The sequence below is a fragment of the Sus scrofa genome, chromosome 14 (assembly GCF_054392235.1).
Source record: "Sus scrofa isolate SSC_HxYL_T2T_F1_AM1 chromosome 14, Sscrofa_HxYL_maternal_Yorkshire_Landrace_v2.0, whole genome shotgun sequence".
NCBI classification, from domain to species: domain Eukaryota; kingdom Metazoa; phylum Chordata; class Mammalia; order Artiodactyla; family Suidae; genus Sus; species Sus scrofa.
This window is the reverse complement of record NC_139396.1, coordinates 146,747,966-146,771,834: the sequence shown is the minus strand read 5'-3', so window position 1 is coordinate 146,771,834 and position 23,869 is coordinate 146,747,966. Positions and strand designations below refer to the sequence as shown.

The 23,869-nt window shown below is 39.9% G+C and overlaps 1 protein-coding gene across 22 annotated transcripts in view; it reads right to left on the bottom strand.

Moving 5' to 3' along the window:
* PLEKHS1 (pleckstrin homology domain containing S1) overlaps positions 1 to 23,623 on the bottom strand; it is a 35,910-nt gene extending 12,287 nt beyond the window's left edge. For 6 of the 22 annotated variants that reach the window (XM_021073324.2, XM_084994360.1, XM_021073327.2 and 3 more), the window contains exons 1-7: positions 23,436 to 23,623; positions 19,118 to 19,164; positions 3,992 to 4,080; positions 3,774 to 3,880; positions 3,313 to 3,447; positions 1,399 to 1,474; positions 403 to 522 (exon numbers count right to left, since the gene is read on the bottom strand). In XM_021073324.2, coding sequence (XP_020928983.2) covers positions 403 to 522; positions 1,399 to 1,474; positions 3,313 to 3,447; positions 3,774 to 3,880; positions 3,992 to 4,080; positions 19,118 to 19,145 — 555 coding nt within the window. In that variant the 5' untranslated portion in view covers positions 19,146 to 19,164; positions 23,436 to 23,623. The other 16 variants (XM_021073326.2, XM_084994362.1, XM_021073329.2 and 13 more) reach the window with 9 other exon arrangements.
* Positions 23,624 to 23,869: the final 246 nt, after the last annotated feature.

Here is a 23,869-nt window from a genome sequence, read left to right as displayed (position 1 = left end):
TAGGATAAATACTGGGACTAAGAGTCATTCTTAGGGTGGGTTAGGCTTTGAGGAAGGTGTCAAATATATTTCTTTTTTTTTTCTTTTTTTATGGCTGCACCCATGGCATATGGAAATTCCCAGGCTAGGGGTTGAATTGGAGCTGCAGCTGCTGGTCTGCACCATAGCCACAGCAACATCAGACCCTAGCCGCATCTGCAACCTACACCACAGTTCACGGCAACACCATATCCTTAACCCACAGAGCAAGGCCAGGGATCAAACCCTCTTCCTCACCGATAATATGTTGGGGCCTTAACCCCATTAGCCACAATGGGAACTCTCTATATTGCCTTTTGAGGCATCAGCTGGCTCCTAGGCATGGCGCCCTGAGAGAGAGAGAGAGGTAATCAGACTGATTACCATGTCTGGAAGACTCTTTCTTGGCATGGTGGCGCTGACAGCCTCTGGTGCGCAGGCAGAACCAAGGAGAGGGCTGGGGTCTGAAAAGTGCCTTTTATCATCCAATGCAAATTTCTCCTGCTTACGAAAAAAAAATGTTGGAATCAGGATACGGCTGATCCCTCGTCTAGAAGGAAGCAACAGCCTCATGGGGCTGCTTTCAATCTTTGATCATTAACATTTATACTGCTTGCCAGCATTCTCCCTCTAAGATAAGAGCTGATCTCTCTTGTCTCTCTCCTGTTCCCAAACCCTGGAGGACTCCCAGCTTGGCCTTCACAGATGCCCTGAGTTTCTTTCCAGTGTCTTTTGAACCCTGGGTCCCTCTGAATCCCACCCCTTTGCTCTAATCCTTTGAGTACTTGTGGACACACTTTGCTTTCCCCTTTTTGGCCTCTGCTTTTGGTGGAAGCATAGAAAAACCTGGAAAAGATGTCAACATGATACCTAGAGGCCCAAGTTTCCTTTAGAAAGGTCTGTCCTAAGAAAGGCCTTAATGTAAATTAGCAAAGGTTCTTAGGAAGTAAGTAAACAATTTAAAATTGCTAGCACTTACATCAAAGAAACATCATATGGACTATAGGAGAGAGATGCAAAGCATTTTGATAGAAACCACCTTGGACTTAGTCGTTCAAAAGGTAGCTGTTCTGTACCTTGAATAACAATGATGGAAAATACTATAGTTTCAGCTACTACTAAAATATGCTACAGTTAACTTTCACTCCTCCTACCCCATAATAAAAATCGGAAGTGTCTGTACTTTAGCTCTCTTGAAAAACACCAAAGTATTCTTTTCTAGTGTTAATCATAAAAATAACAGAAATGTACATTTTCTTGCTTATTCATTCCTTGTATTAATGCCAGTTGCTAAGGAGGACAAAAAAAGCTCCCATTGTTTTCTTGCGAAAGAGGGCTATGTTCGGGGGCCCTATTATTTCATTAGTGATTTAGAGTCACCTCTGCATTGCGGTGTGCTGCTTTTACATCCCAGCAGAGTGATGACAAGAAGGAGACCCAGTCTTTAATCTTCTCCCTGTGGATAGCAGAACATTTTCAGCTGGCATATGGCAACAATGGCACCTGCGCTCCTTTTGAACCAGAGAGGGATTCTTTTTAATAAGGCTGGAACAGGCAGTGGGAGTAGGTACCAGGGAAGGAAGGATTTTTCCCCAAGTAGCTTCAACGCCCCCAGCTCCTCACCACCTCCACGCTCACACATTAGAATTAACCCTCATGCCACCTCTGGGAGGAAGGCTCCGCGAAATGGGAAGAGAAGTGGAAAGTAACGGTAATAACCACAGGGTTTGGAGCTTCAGGCTTTGACACAGATGTCTTTTCTGTTCTTAAGCGGCCCCTTAACCTGTCAGCAGCATTTGTGTGGCTATCCAGGTGTGCCTCCCTTTAGGGCACGTATGTGTTTGAATGAATTTACATAAATCACATCTTCTTTTCTATGGACTCTCACGACAGTTGAAAAGAAATTCGCCTTGGGGCTGATCTGCAACAGATGAAGTTTCTTCATGCTTTGGCTTGAGCATTTGCAGCCTCCTTTGCACAGCTTCCTCCCCCAACTTGAGCCTCTCTGGCAAGCAGATAATCATCTATAAAAATCCATTAGGCATCCTTTTTGTTTTGTTTTGTTTTGTTTTTTTGTCTTTTTAGGGCCGCACCCACGGAATTTCCCAGGCTAGGGGTCGAATCAGAGCTGTAGCTTCTGGCCTAAGCCACAGCTGCAGCAACGCCAGATCCAAGCCGTGTCTGCAACCCACACCACAGCTCACGGCAACGCTGGATCCTTAACCCAGAGTGAGGCCAGGGACTGAACCTGTGTCCTCTTGGATGCCAGTCAGATTCGCTTCTGCTGAGCCACGAGGGCAACTCCAGGCATCTTTTTCTAGCACCCAGGAAACCCTCTTAAAAACCAAAGACTCCTTCAGGGATGACCAGAGCCCCTCTCTACTTTACATGTAGCTTGTACAGATGTTTGTGTATTGGGTTCTTTTACATAAAATGTGTCTGGGGTGATAGCGACTGCTATGGGTTGAACTGTGTCCCCTCCCCTAAATTCATGTGTTGAAATCCCAGTCCTCAGTACCTCGGAAGGTGGCCTTATTTGGAAATTGGGGAGGATTGCTGCAGATGTAATGAGTTAAGGTGAGGTCTTCCTGGAGGAGGGCATCCTCATCTAATATGTCTAACGTCCTTATAAAATTGAGAAATTTGGATGCAGAGACTTGAACTTGGGAGAAGGCCACATAAAGACTGGAGTTATGCAGCCATAAGCCAAGGAACAAGAAGTGGCCAAGATTTTTTAGGATTTTCAGAGGGACCATGATCTGTGATTTCAGACTCCTGGCTTCCAGGACAGCAAGACAATACATTTCTGTTTTTCAAAGCCACTCACTTTGTGGTACATTGTGATGGCAGCCCTAGAAAATGAATACTGTGACTTGTCAAGGCATTTTGACCCATAACAAAGACAGCCAAGATGGTGTTTAAGGTTGTGGCCATGGGTTTCAAGTCAAAGCATGTTTATTGTTTATTGGTTTAAAATATTTGTGGGTTTTTTGTCTTTTTAGGGCCACACCTGTGGCATATGGAAGTTCCCAGGCTAGGGGTTGAATAGGAGCTGTAGCTGCTGGCCTACGCCACAGCCACAGCCAGAGCAACATCAGATCTGAGCTGCCTCTGCAACCTACACCACAGCTCATGGCAACACTGGATCTTCAACTGACTGAGCAAGGCCAGGGAGGGAACCCACATCCTCATGGATACTAGTTGGGTTCATTACCACTGAGCCATGTTGGGAACTCCATGTGTTTGTTTTCCGTTTTGCACATAGGAGACCCTGTGTATCATCTTACCACTTACCTGTCATAGCCAATGAGGAAGTATTCCCTGTTTGTGGTTTTGATGGACATCACTTCATCAGGGTGGCATTTGAACATCTTCTGTACAGACTGCATTTTTTCATGGCTACTTATGCCAACTTCTACACTGGAATTTCTGTTGTATATAAAGTATTAAACAGGTGCAAAAACAAACTTAGGAAGAAAACTAATTTTTTAAATTAATAGTCAAATTGTCTAAAACTTTAGATCTGTTTGATCAATACTTTGAAAACTGTCCAATAGTTCTAGAAAATAAGTTTAGATTCTGGTTTATAACTGATCGAAAATACTTTGTTAAGCCTGAAACTTAATTACAAAATTCCTATTTCGGTGGGATTCTTGGTTCTACAAATTAACACGTTTTCTAATTTTTTTTTTCTAACTTGCATGTGACTTGTTAGTATTTTGTTGTTATAAATGTTTTGTCAATTGGATACACACCGATCGATTTCAATAGACCCCCGATGATGATGGTCCTTGTAATAGGAAAGACGAAAGCCCTTTTCCCCACTCTTTGACAGAATGAAAAAACGTTTTTTCCAAGAGGCCTGCAAAATGAAAACATTCTGCATCTCAGTTAAATATCAGAGGGAGAGAAAGGATTTAAAAAATGCTCAAGAGGCTGGTGGGAGGCCTGTTAAATCTTCGTGAATACTTACTGCAGAGAAGAAAAGCTGAGGAGGTGGTGATTTAATAAAGTAATCTTGTTTGTAGACTTCATTTTCATAATAAAATGTAAATTGTCTGCCTAATAAAAGAAAGTGAACAGGATTCAGTCTGTTCCCTGTACATTTCTGAGAAGAACGGCTCCAACTGGAAAACACTGTTTACCTGTGGAAAGGTCCTCAAATTATTCACTTACAGAAAAGAATGTCTATAATAGGCCTCGAGAACAAAGGACCCAGGACCAAGTGTGTGATTCTTCCTCATCCACAGTTGGGACCTCCATTCAGGTGACATTTAGAAGCCCTTTAATTCAGCTCACACCTGTCTGGCTCTCCATCTCTGGAGGACACTACTGGCTCTCTAGATGTGAGCAAAAATTGGTTTTCATTCCTGTTAAAGCACCAGCCATAGGAGCAAGATAATTCTGCCTTACTCTTTGGCTTAGCAAACAAAAGCAAAACCACCTGCTATGGAAAACAAGGCGGCAAAGTGGTTAAATACGAGAATTCCGCCCCCGCCCCTTGAAAAAAAGAGGTTTCCAAAATGTTTGCTACTCTGTAAGTATTGAAATGTACAGAAGTTTTGTTTTTTTTTCTTTTTCCTTTCTTTTCTTTTCTTCTTTTTAGGGCCACACCTGTGGCATATGGAAGGGGTCGAATCAGAGCTACAGCTGCTGGCCTACAACTCAGCCGCAGCAACGTGGGATCCAAGCTGCATCTGTGACCTACACCACAGTTCACAGCAATGACAGATCCTCAACCCACTGAGCGAGGCCAAGGATGGAATCCGCATCCTCATGGATACTAGTCAGGTTTGCTACCACTGAGCCACAATGGAAATTCCTTTTTCTATATTTTTGAAAACATATATAATAAATATGTACTACTTTCATTATTTAGAAAAACACAATTAATGTTGTTAAAATAAAATCAATTTTAATTTTAATTTTTTTTCTTTTTATGGCCACACTGTGGCATATGGAAATTCCCAGGCTAGGGGTCCAACTGGGGCTACAGCTGCTGGCCTAGCCACAGCCACAGCAACACCAGATCCAAGCTGCGTCTGTGACCTAGGCCACAGCTTGCAGAAATGCCAGATCCCTAACCCACTGAGGGAGGCCAGGGTTGGACCCGGAATCCTCATGGACACTATGTCAGGTTCTTAACCTGCTGAACCACAATGGAAACTCCAAAATGAAACTTACCTTTTTTAAAAAAGTGCTTTGTTTTGCCTTTATATCCAGACTATAGTTCTGGTTTGTCCATGGTTTGGTAAAAAACAGCCTTTACTAAAGAATTAGTGCTTTTTCAACCAAGCTGTCTTTCAGTAGGTGAATGGGTAAACTGTGGTGCATTGGCACAATGGAGTGTTTATTACTCAGCACTCAAAAGAAATGAGCTATCAAACTATGAAAAAACATGGAAAAAAAACGTAAATGCAGGAGTTCCTGTCGTGGCGCAGTGGTTAACGAATCTGACTAGGAACCTTGAGGTTGCAGGTTCCATCCCTGGCCTTGCTCAGTGAAGGATCTGGCATTGCCATGAGCTGTGGTGTAGGCCAAAGACTCGGCTTGGATCTGGCGTTGCTGTGGCTCTGGTGTAGGCCAGTAGCTACGGCTCCAATTAGGCCCCTAGCCTGGGAACCTCCATATGCCTCAGGAAACAGCCCTAGAAAAGGCAAAAAAAAAAAAAAAAAAAAGACAAAAAAAAAAAAAGAAAAAGAAAGAACATAAATGTATATTAATAAGTGAGGGAAGTCAATCTGAAAAAGACTCATATGGTTTGATTCCAGCTATGTGACATTCTAGAAAAGGCAAAACTATGGAGACCAGTAAAAAGATCAGTGGTTGCCTGGGTTTACGGGAGGCACGGCGAGGCAGAGCAGCAGGAATGTTTAGGGCAGTGAAAGGACTCTGAATGATACTATAATGGTGGACACATGTTATTATACATTTGTCCAACTCACAGAATGTATAGCACCAAAAATAACCCCTAATGTAAACTAAAAAAAAAAAAAAAAATAGTGCTTCTTTATTAAGTGAAAACAGAATCAAGTTTAGGCTGTACAGTGGATAGAGCCATTAAGCTCATATCCAGTGATTCTCCTGCAGCCATCCTCACCTTCCTTCCTGCCCTCTCCTTCTTCAGCAACTCTGCCTGCTCCCTACATCTCCCCCCACCCAGAGGCAAAAAAAAAAAAAAAAAAAAAAAAAAAAGGAGAGAGAGAAAGAGAAAAGCAGAAGGAAGCAATATAGCAAAAAGCTTTAGCTCGTTTATGTAATAGCTGTGTGGCTTTGGACAAATTCTCCGACATTTACTGAACAAATATTTACAGAACATCTTGAAGCACTAAATTTCCCTCAGTTTCCTTATTTGTAAAATGGAAGCGTAAAACAAAGAAAAGCAAAGAACAGTAGCCTCTGCAGTTACTGCCCAAGCGTGCTCCCTGAGAGGAACTCAGGATGAAAAACAGGATGAGGCACTCTGTGCTCTAGAAAAACAGGCACCGTAGATAGATGCGTATCTCAGGAAGAATTTTAATGAACCCAGATTCTTGCATCTTCCCACACATAGAAAGGCACTAAAACCCTTCACTTGAGATATCTGTTCTTTGTGACTAACAGTAATCTTTTACTGAGATGTATGGTTGCAGGTATTTTCTAGCCAAAAATCATATATAAGCCCATTTCTCCCTTAGCACTTCAGAGCCATTCACTGGGGCTACTGAGAGGCTGTCTCCCAGGCTGCAGTCCTCAGAAAGGTCCCTGAATAAACTTAAAGGCACAACTCTCAAGTTGTGTGTTTTTCTTTGAGTTGATTAGAGACAACGGCACTTGCCTCAGAGATTTGTGGGGAAGACTGAAGGAGTTACAGTGTGCTAACATCTTCATACGAAGCCTGGCACATAGTAGGGCTCACTGAAGAGCAGCTATCGTTAACAGTAGGGGAAACGTCAGCTTTTATCATTTGTAGGGTAAGCCCACAATCTTGGGTGATAGTAAATTGAAAGGGTTCAGCAGATAGTAGACCTTTTATAAAAGTCTGGTCCTAGATGTTTCTGATTATGTTTGGGATTGACATATGCACCCCTATGGGAGATGGAATGTTGGGCGCTGGGGACCCGTTGTTCAGCACAGGGAACTCTACCCAATATTCTATGATAATATACCTGGGAAAATAATCTGAAAAAAATGAAAATAATCTGAAATAAATAATAATCTGAAAAATGAATAATCTGAAGTAATAATCTGAAAAAGAATAATCCAAAAATAATCTGAAAAAATGTGTGTATATGTATAACTGAATCCCTTTGTTGTACAGCAGAAATCATCGCAAAATTGTAAATCAACTATGCTTCAATAAAACTTTAAAAAATGAAAAAATAAACTAGATAGTTTCTTCAGCTAAAAAAAAAAAAAAGCAATGTATAGAATTAGCAAAATTTTAAATAAAGTAAATATCTGTGACTATGTAGCCCAGTTTGGGAACTCCCAGAGTGTTCCAGTATTCACACTGGCTACCAGCTCCAGCTCCCAGCTGCAGAAGCTCTGATGATATCTGTTGACCATGCCAACGGATTGTTTTCCCCAGACTTGGTACTATGGAAAATAATCCAGTGGACAATTTGGCCATGCCAATCTGAGTTTGTGAAGCAATCAACACTCAGCCAATTTAACAGTTAAGGAATATGAAGCTCAGACATATTATGTGTCTGCCTCATTGCCACATTAAAGCAAACTCAGAGGTACTGATACAGAAAATAAATTCTGACCACAATGAAATTCAGGTTAGTAAGGGCACTGAAGTTTTTCTCTATAGCAGGATTCTGGGCTCAGAACACTAGAGAAACTTCATGGTGAGGTCTTTTTGTGCCGTCTGGCTTCCGTTTGTACCCTTGCCCTCATGGAACTTCTAATCATGAGTGGAAGATGGATGATAAACTAGAAATTAAATAAGTGAGTGAGCTAACCGCAGGTTGTAGTATGTGCACGGGCGGACATAACCAGGGTAATGAGATAGAGTAGCCAGGGAGTCTGTTTTAGGCAGAGCAGTCAGGGGACATCTTTGTGGGGATGACGATGAGCCAAGTGTGTGAAGAGCTGGGGGGGCACAGGAGGCAGCAAAGACAAAGGTCCAGCAACAGGAAAGGCTTTGGTGTGTTTTGGGAAGAGGAGTCTCAAGTGACTGGAATAGAGTGAGCCAGGTAAGGGAGTACAAGTGGTATATGAAGAGGCTGCAGGTAAGTCATGCAGGACCTGGTAGATGGTAGCGCCTGATGGAGTCTGGATTTTATTTTAAAAGCAATGGAGGAGCTCCCGTCGTGGCGCAGTGGTTAACGAATCCAACTAGGAACCATGAGGTTGCAGGTTCGATCTCTGCCCTTGCTCAGTGGGTTAATGATCCGGCGTTGCCGTGAGCTGTGGTGTAGGTTGCAGACGCAGCTCGGATCCCGAGTTGCTGTGGCTCTGGCGTCAGCCGGTGGCTACAGCTCCGATTCGACCCCTAGCCTGGGAACCTCCATATGCTGCGAGAGCGGCCCAAGAAATGGCAAAAAGACAAAACAAAATAAATAAATAAATAAATAAATAAATAAATAAAGTAAAAGCAATGGACAACTCCCACCCACCCATCATGGATTAGCCTTGTCCCACAAAATAGCCTCATCAACCCTCTAGATCCAACTTGTAGGAAATACAGAAAACAGAGAAACATGTTAAACATCATGCCAGGGATGTGATCAGCACAATCCAGTCTCTGGGGAAATTCATAGGACCCGTTTTCAGTATTTTCACTCTCGTATATGTCGTTTTTGTCCCTGAACATTCCCACCTGGATTTCCCACAAACTTCTTTATTGCATCCTTTTCTCAGACGCCCTATGTCACATCTATCTAGAACACTTCGAGTCGCCTTAACTTTTACAGATCCTTCACCCTCCTGTCCAGGCAATCATTAACTCATGTCCATTTCACTTCCCAAATCCTTCCTGGGTCCACTGTTATCCTTCAGTTCCCATCACCCCTGCCTTCGAGGTTGTTGTACATTGCAATATGTTAAATTCATACGAATTTAAGACCTTCATACGTTTCTCACTAGACTGCTTCAGTAGCTATCTAGATACTAGATATCTTCAAATCCATCCTTAACATAGCCCTGGGGGTTATGACCAATTTAGCACTTCAGGCAAAGATGAAATAATAGGAACTGGATTTACTCTCCTGTCTGAAACAAGCAAAAATACAAAAGATATAAAATTATGGCTTTCAAGACACTGCTCATAGGCAATAACATCATGGATCCCTGAGACAGGAGACAGAGTTTTCAGTCCACAGCACAGGAAAGGGGAAGCTGAAGTGGGACCAGATGTACCCCTGAGCTGAGGAAACAAAGCTGAGAGTTCAGGGAGATGAAGGCAGATAGAGCTCATAGGACAGAGGACAAAGCTGCACAGAGAGAGAATCCTAGAGACATGCATAGCATCTCCCTCAAATATTTAAGAATACTGAGCAGTATATGTGTTTGTGGAAACTACTGAAAGCCAAGAACCATTAGAAAAGAACCATTGAAATAACCATTAGAAAAAGTTAGAGGGAACAGTGCCCAGCACTCTACCAGGCCAGAAAAAGTGCCTGTTCCCTCCAGCCAGACTGGCAAAGACTGTAATTTATGGAGCACTGAGTAGAGTACTTAGGACGATCTTGCCTCAGTAGTGAGGGATAATTAGTTCTGGGATGAGGACTGCTCCAGACCCACCTAACAAATCATAAAAGCAAGTCTTAAAAGGATCAAGTTGTTTCCAAGAAACTTTAACTGCATCCCAGGAAAAAGCTAAAGATTTATAGAAATAAAAAATATCCAGCACTGGACAAGATAAAATTTGTAAGGTCTGGCAACCAATCAAAGATCCCCAGGCATGCAAAGAGGCAGGAAAGCATGACCCGTAATGTGGATAATCGTCAATCTATCAAAACAGGCTTAGAACTGACACAGATGTTGCAATTAATAGAGCAGGTCATTAAAATGGATGTTATTAGCTATGTTTTATACATTCAAGAAGTTAGAGAGATAGAAGATAGAAAAAGGATCCAAAGGGAACTTTTAGAGATAAAAACTACAATGTCTCAGGAAAAACAAAACCAAACACTGGATGAGATTAACAGAACTATGAAAACACATGCAGAGTGAGAAAAGAATCTCCAAATGTAAAAAGAGCACCAGTTCATTGTGGGACAATTTCAAATGACCTAATTTCAATTAATTGGGTTCCTGAAGTGGTGGAAGGAGACAAAAATATTTGAAGAAATAATGCTGACAACTTTACAAATTTAAATAAAACGAAATCAGAAATCTAAGCAGCTCAGGAACTCCCAACACAAAATATATGAAGAAAACTATAAGGCACACCATAGCCAAATTGCTCAAAATCAGTGATAAAGAAAAATCTTAAAAACTGTCAGAAGGGATAAAAAAGATATAATTCATACAGAAAAAAAAAGAGTGACATTAGATTTCTCATCAGAAATAGTGAAAGCAAACAACAACAAAAACCAGTGGAACAACATATTTAAAGTACTAAAAGAGGAGTTCCCTCTGTGGCACAATGGGTTAATGATCTGGCTTGCCCCTGAGGAAGCACCAGTTCAGTCTCTGGCCTGGTGCAGTGGGTTAAGGATCTGGTGTTGCTGCAGCTGTGGTATAGGTTGAAGATGCAGCTTGGATTCAATCCCTGGCCAAAGAACCTTCTTATGCCACAGGTGCGGCTGAAGAAGAAGGAAAAAAAAGTACCGAAAGAATAATTTTAGAATTCTATAAGCAGCAAAAATATCTTTCAGAAATGAAGGCAGTTTCATGACATTTTTAGACATACAAAAGCTGAAAAAATTAATCATCAGGAGTCATGCACTATAAGAAATGTTAAAGGAAATCCTTGATGTGGAAAAAAAGGATATGAGATGGAAATCTGAATTTATAAAAATGAATGGAGAATACTCAAGTGGCAATTGTAAAGGTAAATAGGTGAAATCTTTTTCTTACTATTTAAAACATTAAAAACTTCAATTGATTATCTAAAGAAAAATAATAGCAATACACTATGCAGACTACAACATATACACAAGTAAAAAGCATTTCAACAGTTGAGTGAAGGCCGGGAGATGAAAATAGGAATGTACTTTTGTAAAATCCTCATATGTGAATTTATATAATATCATTTGTAATAAGACAGATTGTGATATGTTAAAGACGTAAACTATAAACCCTGATGGAACCACTGAAATAACAAAGAGTTATAATTAATAAGACAACAGAGGAGATAAAATGGAATTGTAACAAATGCTCAGTTATTTCAAAAGAAGACAGAAGAGAAGGGAAAAGAGAAACAAAGAACAAATGAGACAATAGAAAACACCACTATGACAGTCTCAAACATGACCATAACAATAAGCACATTAAATATAAATGATCTAACAATTCAATTGAAAGACAGAGATTGTCAAATTAAAAAGCAAGACCCAAGTCTATGCTGCCCACAAGAAACCCTTTAAGTAGAAAGATACAAATAGGTTGTAAGTAAAAGATCAGAAAAAGAGTATAGGATGCTAACTGCAGTCAAAAGAAAGCTGTATTGATTAACATCAATATAGATTTCAAAGCAACAAATAATTACCAAGGATAAATTGGGTCTTTTAATAATGGTAAAGGGATCAATTAATCAAGAGGACAAAACAATCCTACACACTTATGTCCATAATAACATAGCTTCAACATATATGAAGCAAAAATGGACAGAATTGCACAGAGAAATAGACAAATCCACAACAGTCCTCTAACTGTTTTAAAAAGCAAGCAGAAAAATCAAAGATACTGTAGACTTGAACAACATTATCAATCAACTTGACCTGATTGTTATTTGTAGAACCCTCCACTCAACAACAGTAGAATAAACACTCTTCTCAAGGGCACATGTAACATATACCAAGACAGATCACTGTGTAGGCCATAAAATAAGTCTCAACAAATTCGAAAGGACCCAAGTCATATAAAGTATCTTTTCAGAGAAAAATGAAATCAAATGAATGATTTTCAATGACAAAAAGATCTCAAAAATTCTGAAATAAATAACTTTTGGATCAAAGAAGAAACCAAAGATAAAATTAGGAAGTTTTTTGAACTGGAGGAAAATGAAATCATAACATATCAGAATTTGTGGGATATCACTAAAGTGGTATTTAGGGGGAATTTTATTGTACTAAATTTCTAGAAAGGGAAAAAGTTCTCAAATCAATTACTTTATCCTCTACCTTAATAAACTGGCAAAAGAGTAAACTGAATAAAAGTAAACAAAGGAAAAGAAATAATAAAGATCCATGTGGAAACAATGAAACAGAAAACAGAAAAATAATAGAGAAAATCAATGAAACAAAAAGTTGATCCCTTGACAAAATCAATAAAATTAATAAACTTCTATTTTATTTAGCCACACAGATCAGGAAAACTAGTGAGAAGACACAAATTGCAAATATCAGGAGAGGGGACACAACTAGAGATTCTACTGATAAATAAAAGGAGAATAAAGAAATGTTATGAACCCCATTCTAATAAAATCGACTATTTAGAAAAAAATTGAAAAATTCTTTGAAATATATCAACTAATTAATAAAGGTCACTCAAGAAGAAACAGACAATATTAATAGCCCTCAATATCTATTAAACATGTTGGAATTGCACTTAGAAACCTTCAAACGAGGGAAACTTTGGGCCCAAGTATTTATGCTGGTAAATTCTACTAAACATTTAAGGAGGAAATAATACCAAATCTACATAAAGTCTTCCAGAAAATTGAAGATGATAGAATATTTCCCAACTCATTCTATGATATCAGTATTAACCTTCCTGATAAAACTTAGTACACTAGTAACAGAAGGGAGCTTCCTTAACTTGATGAAGGATATGTATTTAAAAAAAAAAAAACCCTATAACTAACATCATAGTTGATGGTGAGAGAGTGAATGCTTTCTCCCTAAGATCAGGAGTCAGACATGGATGTCTGCTCTTACCTCTCACAGTCAATATTTACCAGGAATTCTAACCAGTGTAATCAGGCTAGGGAAAAAAAAGAAATTAAAAATATTCAGAGTGGAAAAGAAGAAGTAATACTTTATTTACAGATGGCATGGTTGTATATGTATAAAATCTGATGGAATCTACCAGAAAAAAATCTAATAGAACTAATAAGTAAATTTAGAAAATTTGCAGGATTTAAGATCAATATAAAAATCAGTTAACTGTATTTCTATACACTATTAAAACAAACTGGAAAGTGAAAACTTTAAAATATCATTTACAATAGCATTAAAATTATAAATCCATCTAAAAGATGTAAGTGGTATATACATTGAAAATTTCAAAAAATTTATGATAGAAGTAAATTATTTAGGGATTGATATAAATAAATGGAGAGACACCTGTACATTGGTCAGAAGACTCAATATTGGAGTTCCCATCGTGGCGCAGTGGTTAATGAATCCGACTAGGAACCATGAGGTTGTGGGTTTGGTCCCCGCCCTTGCTCAGTGGGTTAACAATCCGGCATTGCTGTGAGCTGTGGTGTAGGTTGCAGACGTGGCTCGGATCCCGTGTTGCTGTTGCTCTGGCGTAGGCTGGTGGCTGCAGCTCCGATTCAACCCCTAGCCTGGGAACCTCCATATGCCACAGGAGTGGCCCAAGAAATAGCAAAAAGACAAAAAATAAAAAATAAAAAATAAATAAATAAATAGGCACAGATAAAAAAAAAAAAAAGACTCAGTATTGTTAAAATGTTAATTATCTCAATTGATCTGTATATTCAATGAAATACCCACTGAAATTCCAGCAAGCTTTTTTTTTTTTGGTAGAAATTGACAAGCTGATTCTAAAATTTGTATGAAAATATTAAGTACCTAGAATAGCCAAAACAACTCTAAAAAAAGAATAAATTTATAGCACCAACAGTACCTGATTTCAAGAACTATTATAAAGCTGTAGTAATCAAAGTAACATGGGCTAAAGATAGACAAACATCAATGGAACAAAATAAACAGTCTATAAATAAACTCATGCATATATGGAGAACTGATTTTTGACAAAGATGCAAAGGCAATGCAATGAAGAAAAGAGTTATTTCAACAAATGACACTAAATACACAAAAAAACAAACTTAGATCCACATCTATAGGTTCAGTGTAATCTCTATCAAAATTGCAATGACAGTTTTTATAGAAATGGAAAAGCTTATCCTTGAATTCATTTACAAGGGATCCTGAATAGCCAAAACAATCTTGAAAAAAAAAAGTTAAAATAGTTATTACAGGAGAGCCCATCGTGGCTCAGCAGAAATGAATCTGACTAGTATCCATGAGGATGCAGGTTTGATCCTTGGCCTTGCTCAGTGGGTTAAGGATCTGGTGTTTCTGTGAGCTGGATGTAGGTCGCAGATGTGGCTTGGATCTGGCGTTGCTGTGACTGTGGCACAGGCCAGGGACTACAGATCCAATTCGACCCCCTAGCCCAGGAGCCTCCATATGCTGTGGGTGCAGACCTAAAAAGACAAAAACAACAACAAAAAAACAAAAAACAAAAAAACCAAAAAAACCCAACACACTTATTACAAAGTTACCATAATCAAGAGTGTGGTACAAGTCTAATGGAATTCAAAATCCAGAAATAAACCCATACATTAGTGGCTAATTTTTGATGAGGACATCAAGGCCATTCAATGAGGAAAGGATAGTCCTTTCAACAAATGGTGCTGGAACAGCTGGAAAACTACAGGCAAAAGAATGAAATTAGATCCCTATATTATGCCATATTAAAAAAATAACTCAAAATGAATCAATGATCTAAATATAAGAGCTAAAGCCATACAACTGTTAGTAAAGAATACAGAGGTAAATTTTTATGACCTTGGGCTTGACAATGGATTCTTAGATAAGACATCAAAAGCATGAGCACTAAAAGAAAAAAAATACCACAAAAAGAAAAAAACAGGTAAATTGGACTTCATCAAAATTAAAAACTTTTGTGCTTCAAAGAACATTATAAAGAAAGTGAAACAACAACCTACAGAATGGGAAAATATATTTGCAAATTATATAACCAATAAGTCTAGTACTCAGAATATATAAAGGTCTCTTATAATGCAATTTAAAAAAAGGCAAGTGACCCAATTAAAAAATGGGCACAGGGCCTGAATACTTACTTTTCCAAAGAAAATATATAAATGGCCAATAAGCACATGAAAAGTTGTGCAACATCATTAGTTATTAGGGAAATGCAGGTCAAAACCACAGCGAGAAACCACTTCATGCCTACTAGAATGGCTATAATTTAAAAAATGAAAAATAACAAGAATTGGTGAAGATGTAGAGAAATTGAAACACTCCTACACTGCTGGCGAATTGTGAAATGGTTCAGCCAGTGTGGGAAATATTTAGGAGATTTCTCAGAGTGAAACACAGACTTAGCATATGATCCCTCAATTTCAGTCCTAGGTATATAACTCGCCTCAAGTTGAAAACAAGCACATGTACACATATGTTCACAGCAGCATTATTCACAATACTCAAAAGGTAAGAACAGCCTAAATATTTCTCAACAGATGAATGGATAAACAAATTGAGGTATATACATATAATAGAACAATATTCAGCCACAAAAAGGAATGAAGTAGTAATATATGCTATAACATGGACAAACATCAAAAAAATTATGCTGAATGGAAGAAGCCAGATACAAAAGGTCATGTATTGTATGATTTCATTTACATGAAAATCAAGAGTAGATAAATATATACAGACAGAATGCAGATTACTAGTTGGTGGGTACTTGAGAGAGAGTAGAATGAGGAAAAACTGCTTAATGGGTGAGGGCTTTTTTTGGGGGGGGGGAGGGGCTGCAACTGTAGCATAGAAGGTTCTTGCAGCAGGGATCAAATCTGAGCTACAGCTGTGACCTATGCCACAGCTGCAGCAACATCAGATCCTTAACCCACTGTGCTGGGCTGGGGATCAAACCTGTGCTTTGCAGCGACTTGAGCTGCTGTAGTTGGATCCTTAACCCACTGAGTAACATCAGGAACTCTTGTGTGAGGGCTTTTACTTTGGATTGGTGGTAATGTTTTGGAACTGGATGGAAGTGATGGTTGCACAACACTGTGACTATACTAAATGCCATCAAATTGTTCACTTTAAAATGATTAATTCTATTTTCCATTAACTTAAAAAAAATAAAGAGTGACTTCACTCTTATATATGGCCATACAAAAATTTGTCACAAATGTTCATACCAACTTTATCTGTAAAAGCCAAAGACTGGAAGCAATCCAGATGTTCACAAATAGGTGAACAGGCTAACGAACTGTGACCTACCCTACAATGTTATACTACTCAGGAATAAAACGGAGCAAACTCTTGATAATGTGCCAACCTTAGCTGACTCTCAAAGGAATTATGCTGAATGAAAGAAAAGCAAGACAAACTAGTGCATTGGTATGATTCCATTATGTAAAACTCTAGTAAATACAAACAAACCTAGAGAGACAGAAAGTACAATGATGGAGAGGGGGATTGGGTGCTGGAGAGAAGGACTACAAACAGGCACAAGAAAACTTCTGGAAGTGATGCATATGATTACTATCTTGCTCATGGTGATAGTTTCCCAGACAAGCAAACTTCATCAAATTGTTCACTTTAAATACGTGAAGTTGATTGTATGTTAATTACACCCCAATAAAGCTATTTTTAAAAATATATGAGCAATCCAAAAAGCAAACCTGGAGACAAAATGGTGGAGCAGAAAGAGTTGAGCTCACCTTCTCTCTCTCAAAAAAAAAAAAAAAATCAGAACGAATTACTGAACAACCATTGATTAAAAAAAAGTCTGGGACCTATATATATAAAAGATATTTTATATATAAAGACAATGAAGCCATAACAAGATGGTAGGAGGGGTGCTTTCATGATATAATCAAATCCAGTACCCACTGAGTGAGTGACCCACAAACTGGAAAATAATTATACTGTAGAGATTCTCCCACAGGAGTGAGAGTTCACCTGGGGGTCTGGCATCAGGAAGAGGAGTCCCCAGAGCATTTGGCTTTGAAGGCCAGTGGTGCTTGAGTGCAGGAGCTCCACAGGACTGGGGGAAATAGAGACTCCATTCTTGGAGGATGCTTACAAGGTTTTACAAGTACTTGGGTCCGGAGAAAATCAGTGACTCCATAGGATCTTGGGCCAGACCTACCTGTGGGTCTTGGAGGGTCTTCTGGGGATGTAGGGACTCACTGCGGCTCATTGTTTGGGCAAGGACACTGGCAGTGGAGGCCTCAGGGGAATAACCATGAGCATGAGCTCCCCTGGAGGCTGCCATTTTGGCACCTGGCTCCATCCAATTGCCTGCAGCCTCCAGTGCTGGGATATCTCAGGCCAAATAACCAACAGGGGTTGCCTAAAGTTATCCTGAACTCACAGCTGCCTCTATACATATCTCTGGGCACAGCCCTACCCATCACAGGGACAAGACTCAGCTCTACTCACCAGTGGGCCGGCATCAGTCCTTCCCACTAGGAAGCCTGCACAAGCCCCTGAACCAAACTCACCAACCAGGGGGCAGACACCAGAGGCAAGAGGAACTACAATCCTGCAGCCTACAGAACAGAGACCACAAACACAGGAAGTTAGACAACATGAGACAGCGGGGAAATATGTTCCAGACAAAGGAACAAGATAATATCCCAGAAGAATGACTAAGTGAAGTAGAGGTAGCCATCTACCTGAAAAAGAATTCAGAGTGATGATAGTAAAGATGATCCAAGATCTTGGAAAAAGAATGAAGGCACAGGCTGAAAAAAAATACAAGAAATATTTAACAAAGAGCAAGAATACTTAAAGAACAAACAGAGATGAACAATAGAATAATTGGAATGCACTAGAAGGAATCAATAAAATAAATAAGGCAGAAGAATGAATAAGTGAGCTGGAAGACAGATGATGGCAATCACTGCTGTGGAAGAGAATAAGCAAAAACCAAACCTGAAAACACCACTCCCAAGCTCAAAATGCTTCAAGGATTGCCCCTTAGATGAATGAGGTCAAGGTCCAGTGCAATATAGCACCACATTTCTGCACCTCAGCCTCTATGCTTCCCCTTCTTATTTTATAGCCACATTCATCTCTAACATATCCTGCCTCTAACTTTCTTCATTGCTTTCGGTCGCACCACCTCTTTCTGCTGAGATATACTCTCTTTTCCAATCTTCTTGAAAACCCTACACACATTTTAGGGTCCAGCTCAAAATGCCTTCTCTACAAAACCTCTCTGAATTCCTACAACTATGTGTGTGCTTTTTTTTCCTTCAGACTCTACAGCATTTTGCAGTAGTTCATGATTCCTTTCATAGCCTGATTATATGTGTTTATCTAAACTTCCCAATACAGCCACTAGAATGTACTTATCTTAATTTCCCAATGAAATTACAAACTCTTTGAGAGCAATGACTCTTACTAATTAACCTTTATATCCTCTGCAATATAAAGCATTATGACTTACTAATAATAGGTGCTTTGAATAAATATTCAAAAATATTCATTTTTAATTTGAATTGGGTAGTTTGCTTTAAGTTACTTCATCTTAAACTTGGCTGTTCTGACCAGTCATCTACAGTGGATGAGGCATGTGAGCATGAAGCAAGAGTATCTGAATAATACTCCTTGACCTATTCACATGTTAACACCCTGATAACAATTTAGGTAGTCCCTCCAAGCGAGAATTTCATATAAAATTAAGGAAATATTCTCCAGTCTTTTCCAGGGAATAGTTTGCTGTTAGTACCATCTCCAAGCAACAAATGGAACATCTGGTCCAAGAAATCATAAAATGCCAAATTTCTAGATAAGTGAGCTCTTAGACAAAATAATTAAGTGAATCTAATAGCTTCTGCTACATTCTCCACACCAAGAATCACTGCCCTAGAATGCCACCTATTATCCTTACTAAAAACATCTTCTGTCTTCTAGTTAGTATGATGAGATTTGATCATTATTTTCAATAAAAAGTTTTTCCTTCTGAGAGTATGCCCCTTGGGTACCTGGAGTCTTCTGAGGTTTGGGTTCCATTATGGTTGTCCGTTCTCACCTGTCAAAAAGAAGGGGTAAGAGTTAGTCCCCAAAACAATAGTATGCTTCATTGATTAGCCAATTACCAAGTATCAGGATGCTGCTCCTGAAGGTTGGTGAGATGGGTTATCAGTTCCCCTCTTCCCATTCTTCCTTGAGGCTCACAGTAGCCATGGTAACAAGGAGCTGTCCAAGCAGCCTGTGCTCATCAAGTGGTAGTTCTATGGGGTGTTGCTACAATGACTGAAGGAGCCATCATCTTCTCTGGACTTTCTCTCCTCCTGCTTCATAAGTTGCTCTGACAAGAGAGCCCCTGGGGACAGCAACACCAAGGAGGAGAGACAAGACCAGGGCAGAGGGCAGGGTGCTATGTGCCAACTGCAGTTGAGAAACCACTTCTGCCAAAAGGAAGCCCAAGATAAGCCCTTCTCCGTGCCAGGAACTCACTTTCTCCAGAGGGAAACCTGAGAGCAAGGACCAGGGTATATATAACTCTGTTCTTAAACTGCCTCAACTAACGGAGTGGCCCATTCCCAAGGCTGTCCAACCCTGGGGGCTGAGGCTGACATGGTCAAACTTGACTCTAGAGGTGGAGTCTTTTCCCGAGCAGATCCGCTGGCAATCCCATGACTAACATGAGGCCCTGCTAGGAGATGAATCCTACAGGATAAAAGACCACAGGGCAGGGGAGATCTTTGAAACAGGAAGGTTCTGGTGACCAGTTTTTTAAAAGTTATTTTTATTTTTTCTAGTATACTTGGTTTACAGTGTTCTGTCAGTTTTCCACTCACTGTACAGCAAAATGACCCAGTCACACATACATATATACATTCTTTTTATCACATTATCCTCCACCATGCTCCATAAGTGACTAGATATAGTTCCCAGTGCTATACAGCAGGATCTCATTGCTTATCCATTCCAAAGGCAATAGTTTCCCTCTATTAACCCCAGATTCCCAGTCCACCCCAGGCTTTCTCCCCCACCTCCAGGGCAACCACAAGTTTGTTCTCCAAGTCCATGAGTTTCTTTTCTGTGGAAAGGTTCATTTGTGCTGTATATTAGATTCCAGATATAAGTGATATCATATGGTATTTGTCTTTCTCTTTCTGACTTACTTCACTTAGTATGAGAGTCTCTAGGTCCATCCATGTTGCTGCAAATGGCATTATTTTGCTGGTGACCTATTTTTACCCTGACCTGTAAGACTTGCAAAATAGGAGGAAGCACTAACCAGGGCAGTGCCAGGGAAGTCCCCATAAATGGGAGGAGACAAAGGGTCCTTTACCATCCAGCTGGCAGGAGGTTGTTCCTCCTGTCCTGATTTCTTTCTTTTTCTAGTGTAAACTCATTTGTTACTCCAAGGGTATAAATGGCTCACAGCAATTCTTTAATATACAGTATTACATTTAATATACAGTAAGTATATACTATATATAGATGCATTTATACATACAAAAAAAAACAGAGATGAAAATCTTAAGGTTAAGACCACAGGTTCTCAAAGCATACTTTTTGTGGTTTGACAGAAGCACTTGGAAACTCTCTGGAGACAAGTGGGGTGTTCCTGAACCCTGAACCCACACCTTCCCTGACTTAAAAAAATGGTTTTCACTGTTGAGCCATTTCCGTGTAATAACAATGGTGATTATCCGAACACATAAACAAATAACAAGTAAGGTAACAAACAGGGTCCCTGGCTGTCCTAAGGCACATGTTGAAGCAGTGGTGCCCTCAGTCCTCACCTGGTATAAGGGGCATGCTTGCCTCTGTGCAACGGACTGCAGTGCTTGGTGACGGCACCAGGCTGCGGAGGCCAAAGCCTTCTGTTCCCTGGAAGGGCATTTCTGTACAAGGAATAGGAATGTAACCTTCCTAAAATTCCACCCCCCCACAAAAAAAACCCATGGACATTAAAAAATAGTTTATCCTTGAGGTTTTGCTTCAAATCTATGAGCTTCTTTCCAAATTCAGGGGTTTAGTGATTTCAGCCCATCTCCCTTCCCTTCATGTGGGACTTAGGCTCCCTTCCCTCAAGGTATTTAGCCCTGGAGTGATGGAGTTCAAAGGTCAGATGGGAGGACGGTTCAGGAGAGAAGAGCTGAGGGGGAACAGCTGTAGAACAGTGTGTTTCCTGCAAGCTTGTTGTTAAAAAGCTAAAAATCATTTTTTCTAGATAAAATAATATCTGTTAAGCCTTTGCAATGTGTAAAGTGCATTTGCTTAGATGATTGCTTTGGTGTCTCAGAACCATTGTATGAGACAGCTCCTTTTGCAAATGGAAAACTGCATTTGAGAGAGGAAGACAGGTGATGTGTGCCAGGTTCCCGGGCAGAGCCCCACAGGGCCCCAGGCTGCCCCACATTCTCACCCACATCCACTTTCCCTGCACACCGTGGACGGCAAGGAGAGCTTTGGAGGACATTTCTGGCTTTCCAGTATCTTGGAAAGGCCCCAAAGTCTCATGTAAGGACCATTCTTCCCTTTTTAAAATTTTTTTAAATTTTTTTACCCACTGTAAAATGAGATGGTAGTTTAGAGTGTAAACTCTGGAATCTGGATTTAACTCTCATCTCCATCAGTTATGGGATCTGACCTTGGATACACTGTTTTTTTTTTTTTTTTACTTTTTAGGGCCACACCCACGGCATCTAGAAATTCCCAGGCTAGGGATAGAATCAGAGCTGCAGCCTCCAGCCTATGCCACAGCAATGCGATATCTGAACCACGTCTGCAACCTGCATAGCTCATGGCAATGCCAGATACTTAACCCACTGAGCAGGGCCCCCACATCCTCACGGATACTAGTGGGGTTCATTAAGCTGAGCTACAAGGGAGACTCCTCTCTTGGGTACATTGTAACACCTCTCCACACCACCACTTCTTTATCTGTCAAATGGAAGTGATAACATCACTGTCCTCATAGGATTGCTGTCAGCATCACTTGAAATAATCTGGCGAAAAGCATTCATATCTTATGGGTGCTCAGTAAGTGTTACTAGTTAGGTCATTTCCAGGTCAGATGTTTTATGATTCTGTAACTATTTCTTAATGACTAGCATGTCTTGGGTACTTAATATGTTCTAAGCACTTCTAAGCAAGATTCGTTTAAAGATTTCATCTATATGTATAAAATGGATTTCATCTATATATATACCTATTCTGATCTTTTTTTGTGGCCACATCCATGGCATGTGGAAGTTCCCAGGCTAGAGATCGAATGCGAGCCACAGCTGTAACCAGAGCCACAGCAGTGACAACACCAGATCCTTAACCCACTGAGCCATGAGGAAACTCCTATGTATACATAATCTGGATTTTACATAATAAGTATATCACATATTATTTATATGCATTTCAAATTATACATATAAAATCCAGTGTATGTATACATATATATTAAATCTACGATATACACATATAGGAAATTTGTTATATAAATTCTGCTTATAAGGACATTTTTAATATTACATATGTAATAATTATTTTTTTAGGGTCACACCTACAGCATATGAAAGTTCCCAGGCTAGGGGTTGAATTGTAGCTGCAGCTGCCAGCCTATGTCACAGCTATAGCAACACCAGATCCAAGCTACATCTGTGACCTATACTGCAGCTTGTGGCAACACTGGCTCCTTAACCTACTGAGCAAGGCTAGGGATCAAAACCACAACCTCATGAATTCTAGTCGGGTTCTTAACCTGCTGAGCCACAACAGGAAGTCCTCATATTATTTATAGTATGTATATATATACATATACATATATATATATATGAAATTCAATGAAATTCTAATGAAATTCAACATAACAATGAGATATAACAATACTACAGAGTATACATTATTCTTACAAAGATACAATATCCATTTTACAGATGAGAAGACTGTTACCAGAGGGATTAAGCAAGTTGCCTTTGATCACATCATTAAAAAGAAGCAGGGCTAGAATCCTAACTGGTTCTGAACTACTCGGCCCTTCCTTTTATCTGAGAAAAAAGAATTAAACCTGTTCGTAGTTAGGCTTTCAGTTCTTGCCATTGCCCCGAAACAAAAAAGCCTTTCAGATTTAGCTCTTTGATCTTATTCAGGAGGCTTTACCCAGGCTCCTTACCTAACTCATTCATTGTAATGGGATCTGATGAGCGTGATACTTAGAGGTCCTATTTCCTTCCCACTGTACAGCCCAAGAAGGTTATGATGAAAGAGACCATTACTGCAATTTTGCTCAATTTAGCTTCCAGATCATCACTGCCTTGAGAACCCAAGCCAATCACATCAAGCAGTACTTACTAGAAGCCAGGTGGTCACCAGTTCAGTTCTCAGCAAAGTGTCCTGTCCCTCTGAGCTCTGAGGATTAGGACAGGCTTTGTTTGAAATATGAACCCACGGGAAATTCCTAAACTTCTACCTTCTGGCAGATCTCACTCTTGCCCCAGAGCTGAAGGAAGCTGGTGACCCAAGGGAAGTCCTGGGCTTTCATTCTTCTCGTGGTTTGGCACAGAACTGCCCTTGGCATTCCAGGTGTCTAACAACAAAACAAAAGCAAATAATAAATTCCTGCCAGACTTTGGACCGTGATCACAATGACTCTTATTGAAAACAGTGCCAGCCTGGGCCTGACCTCCTACTGTGACGGCCATTGAAACAATTCCTTGGCTTCCCACATCCATATCCTCCCAAAGGCCCCCAAAGGAGGATTTCTCTGTGCCAGATGAGGAAACAAA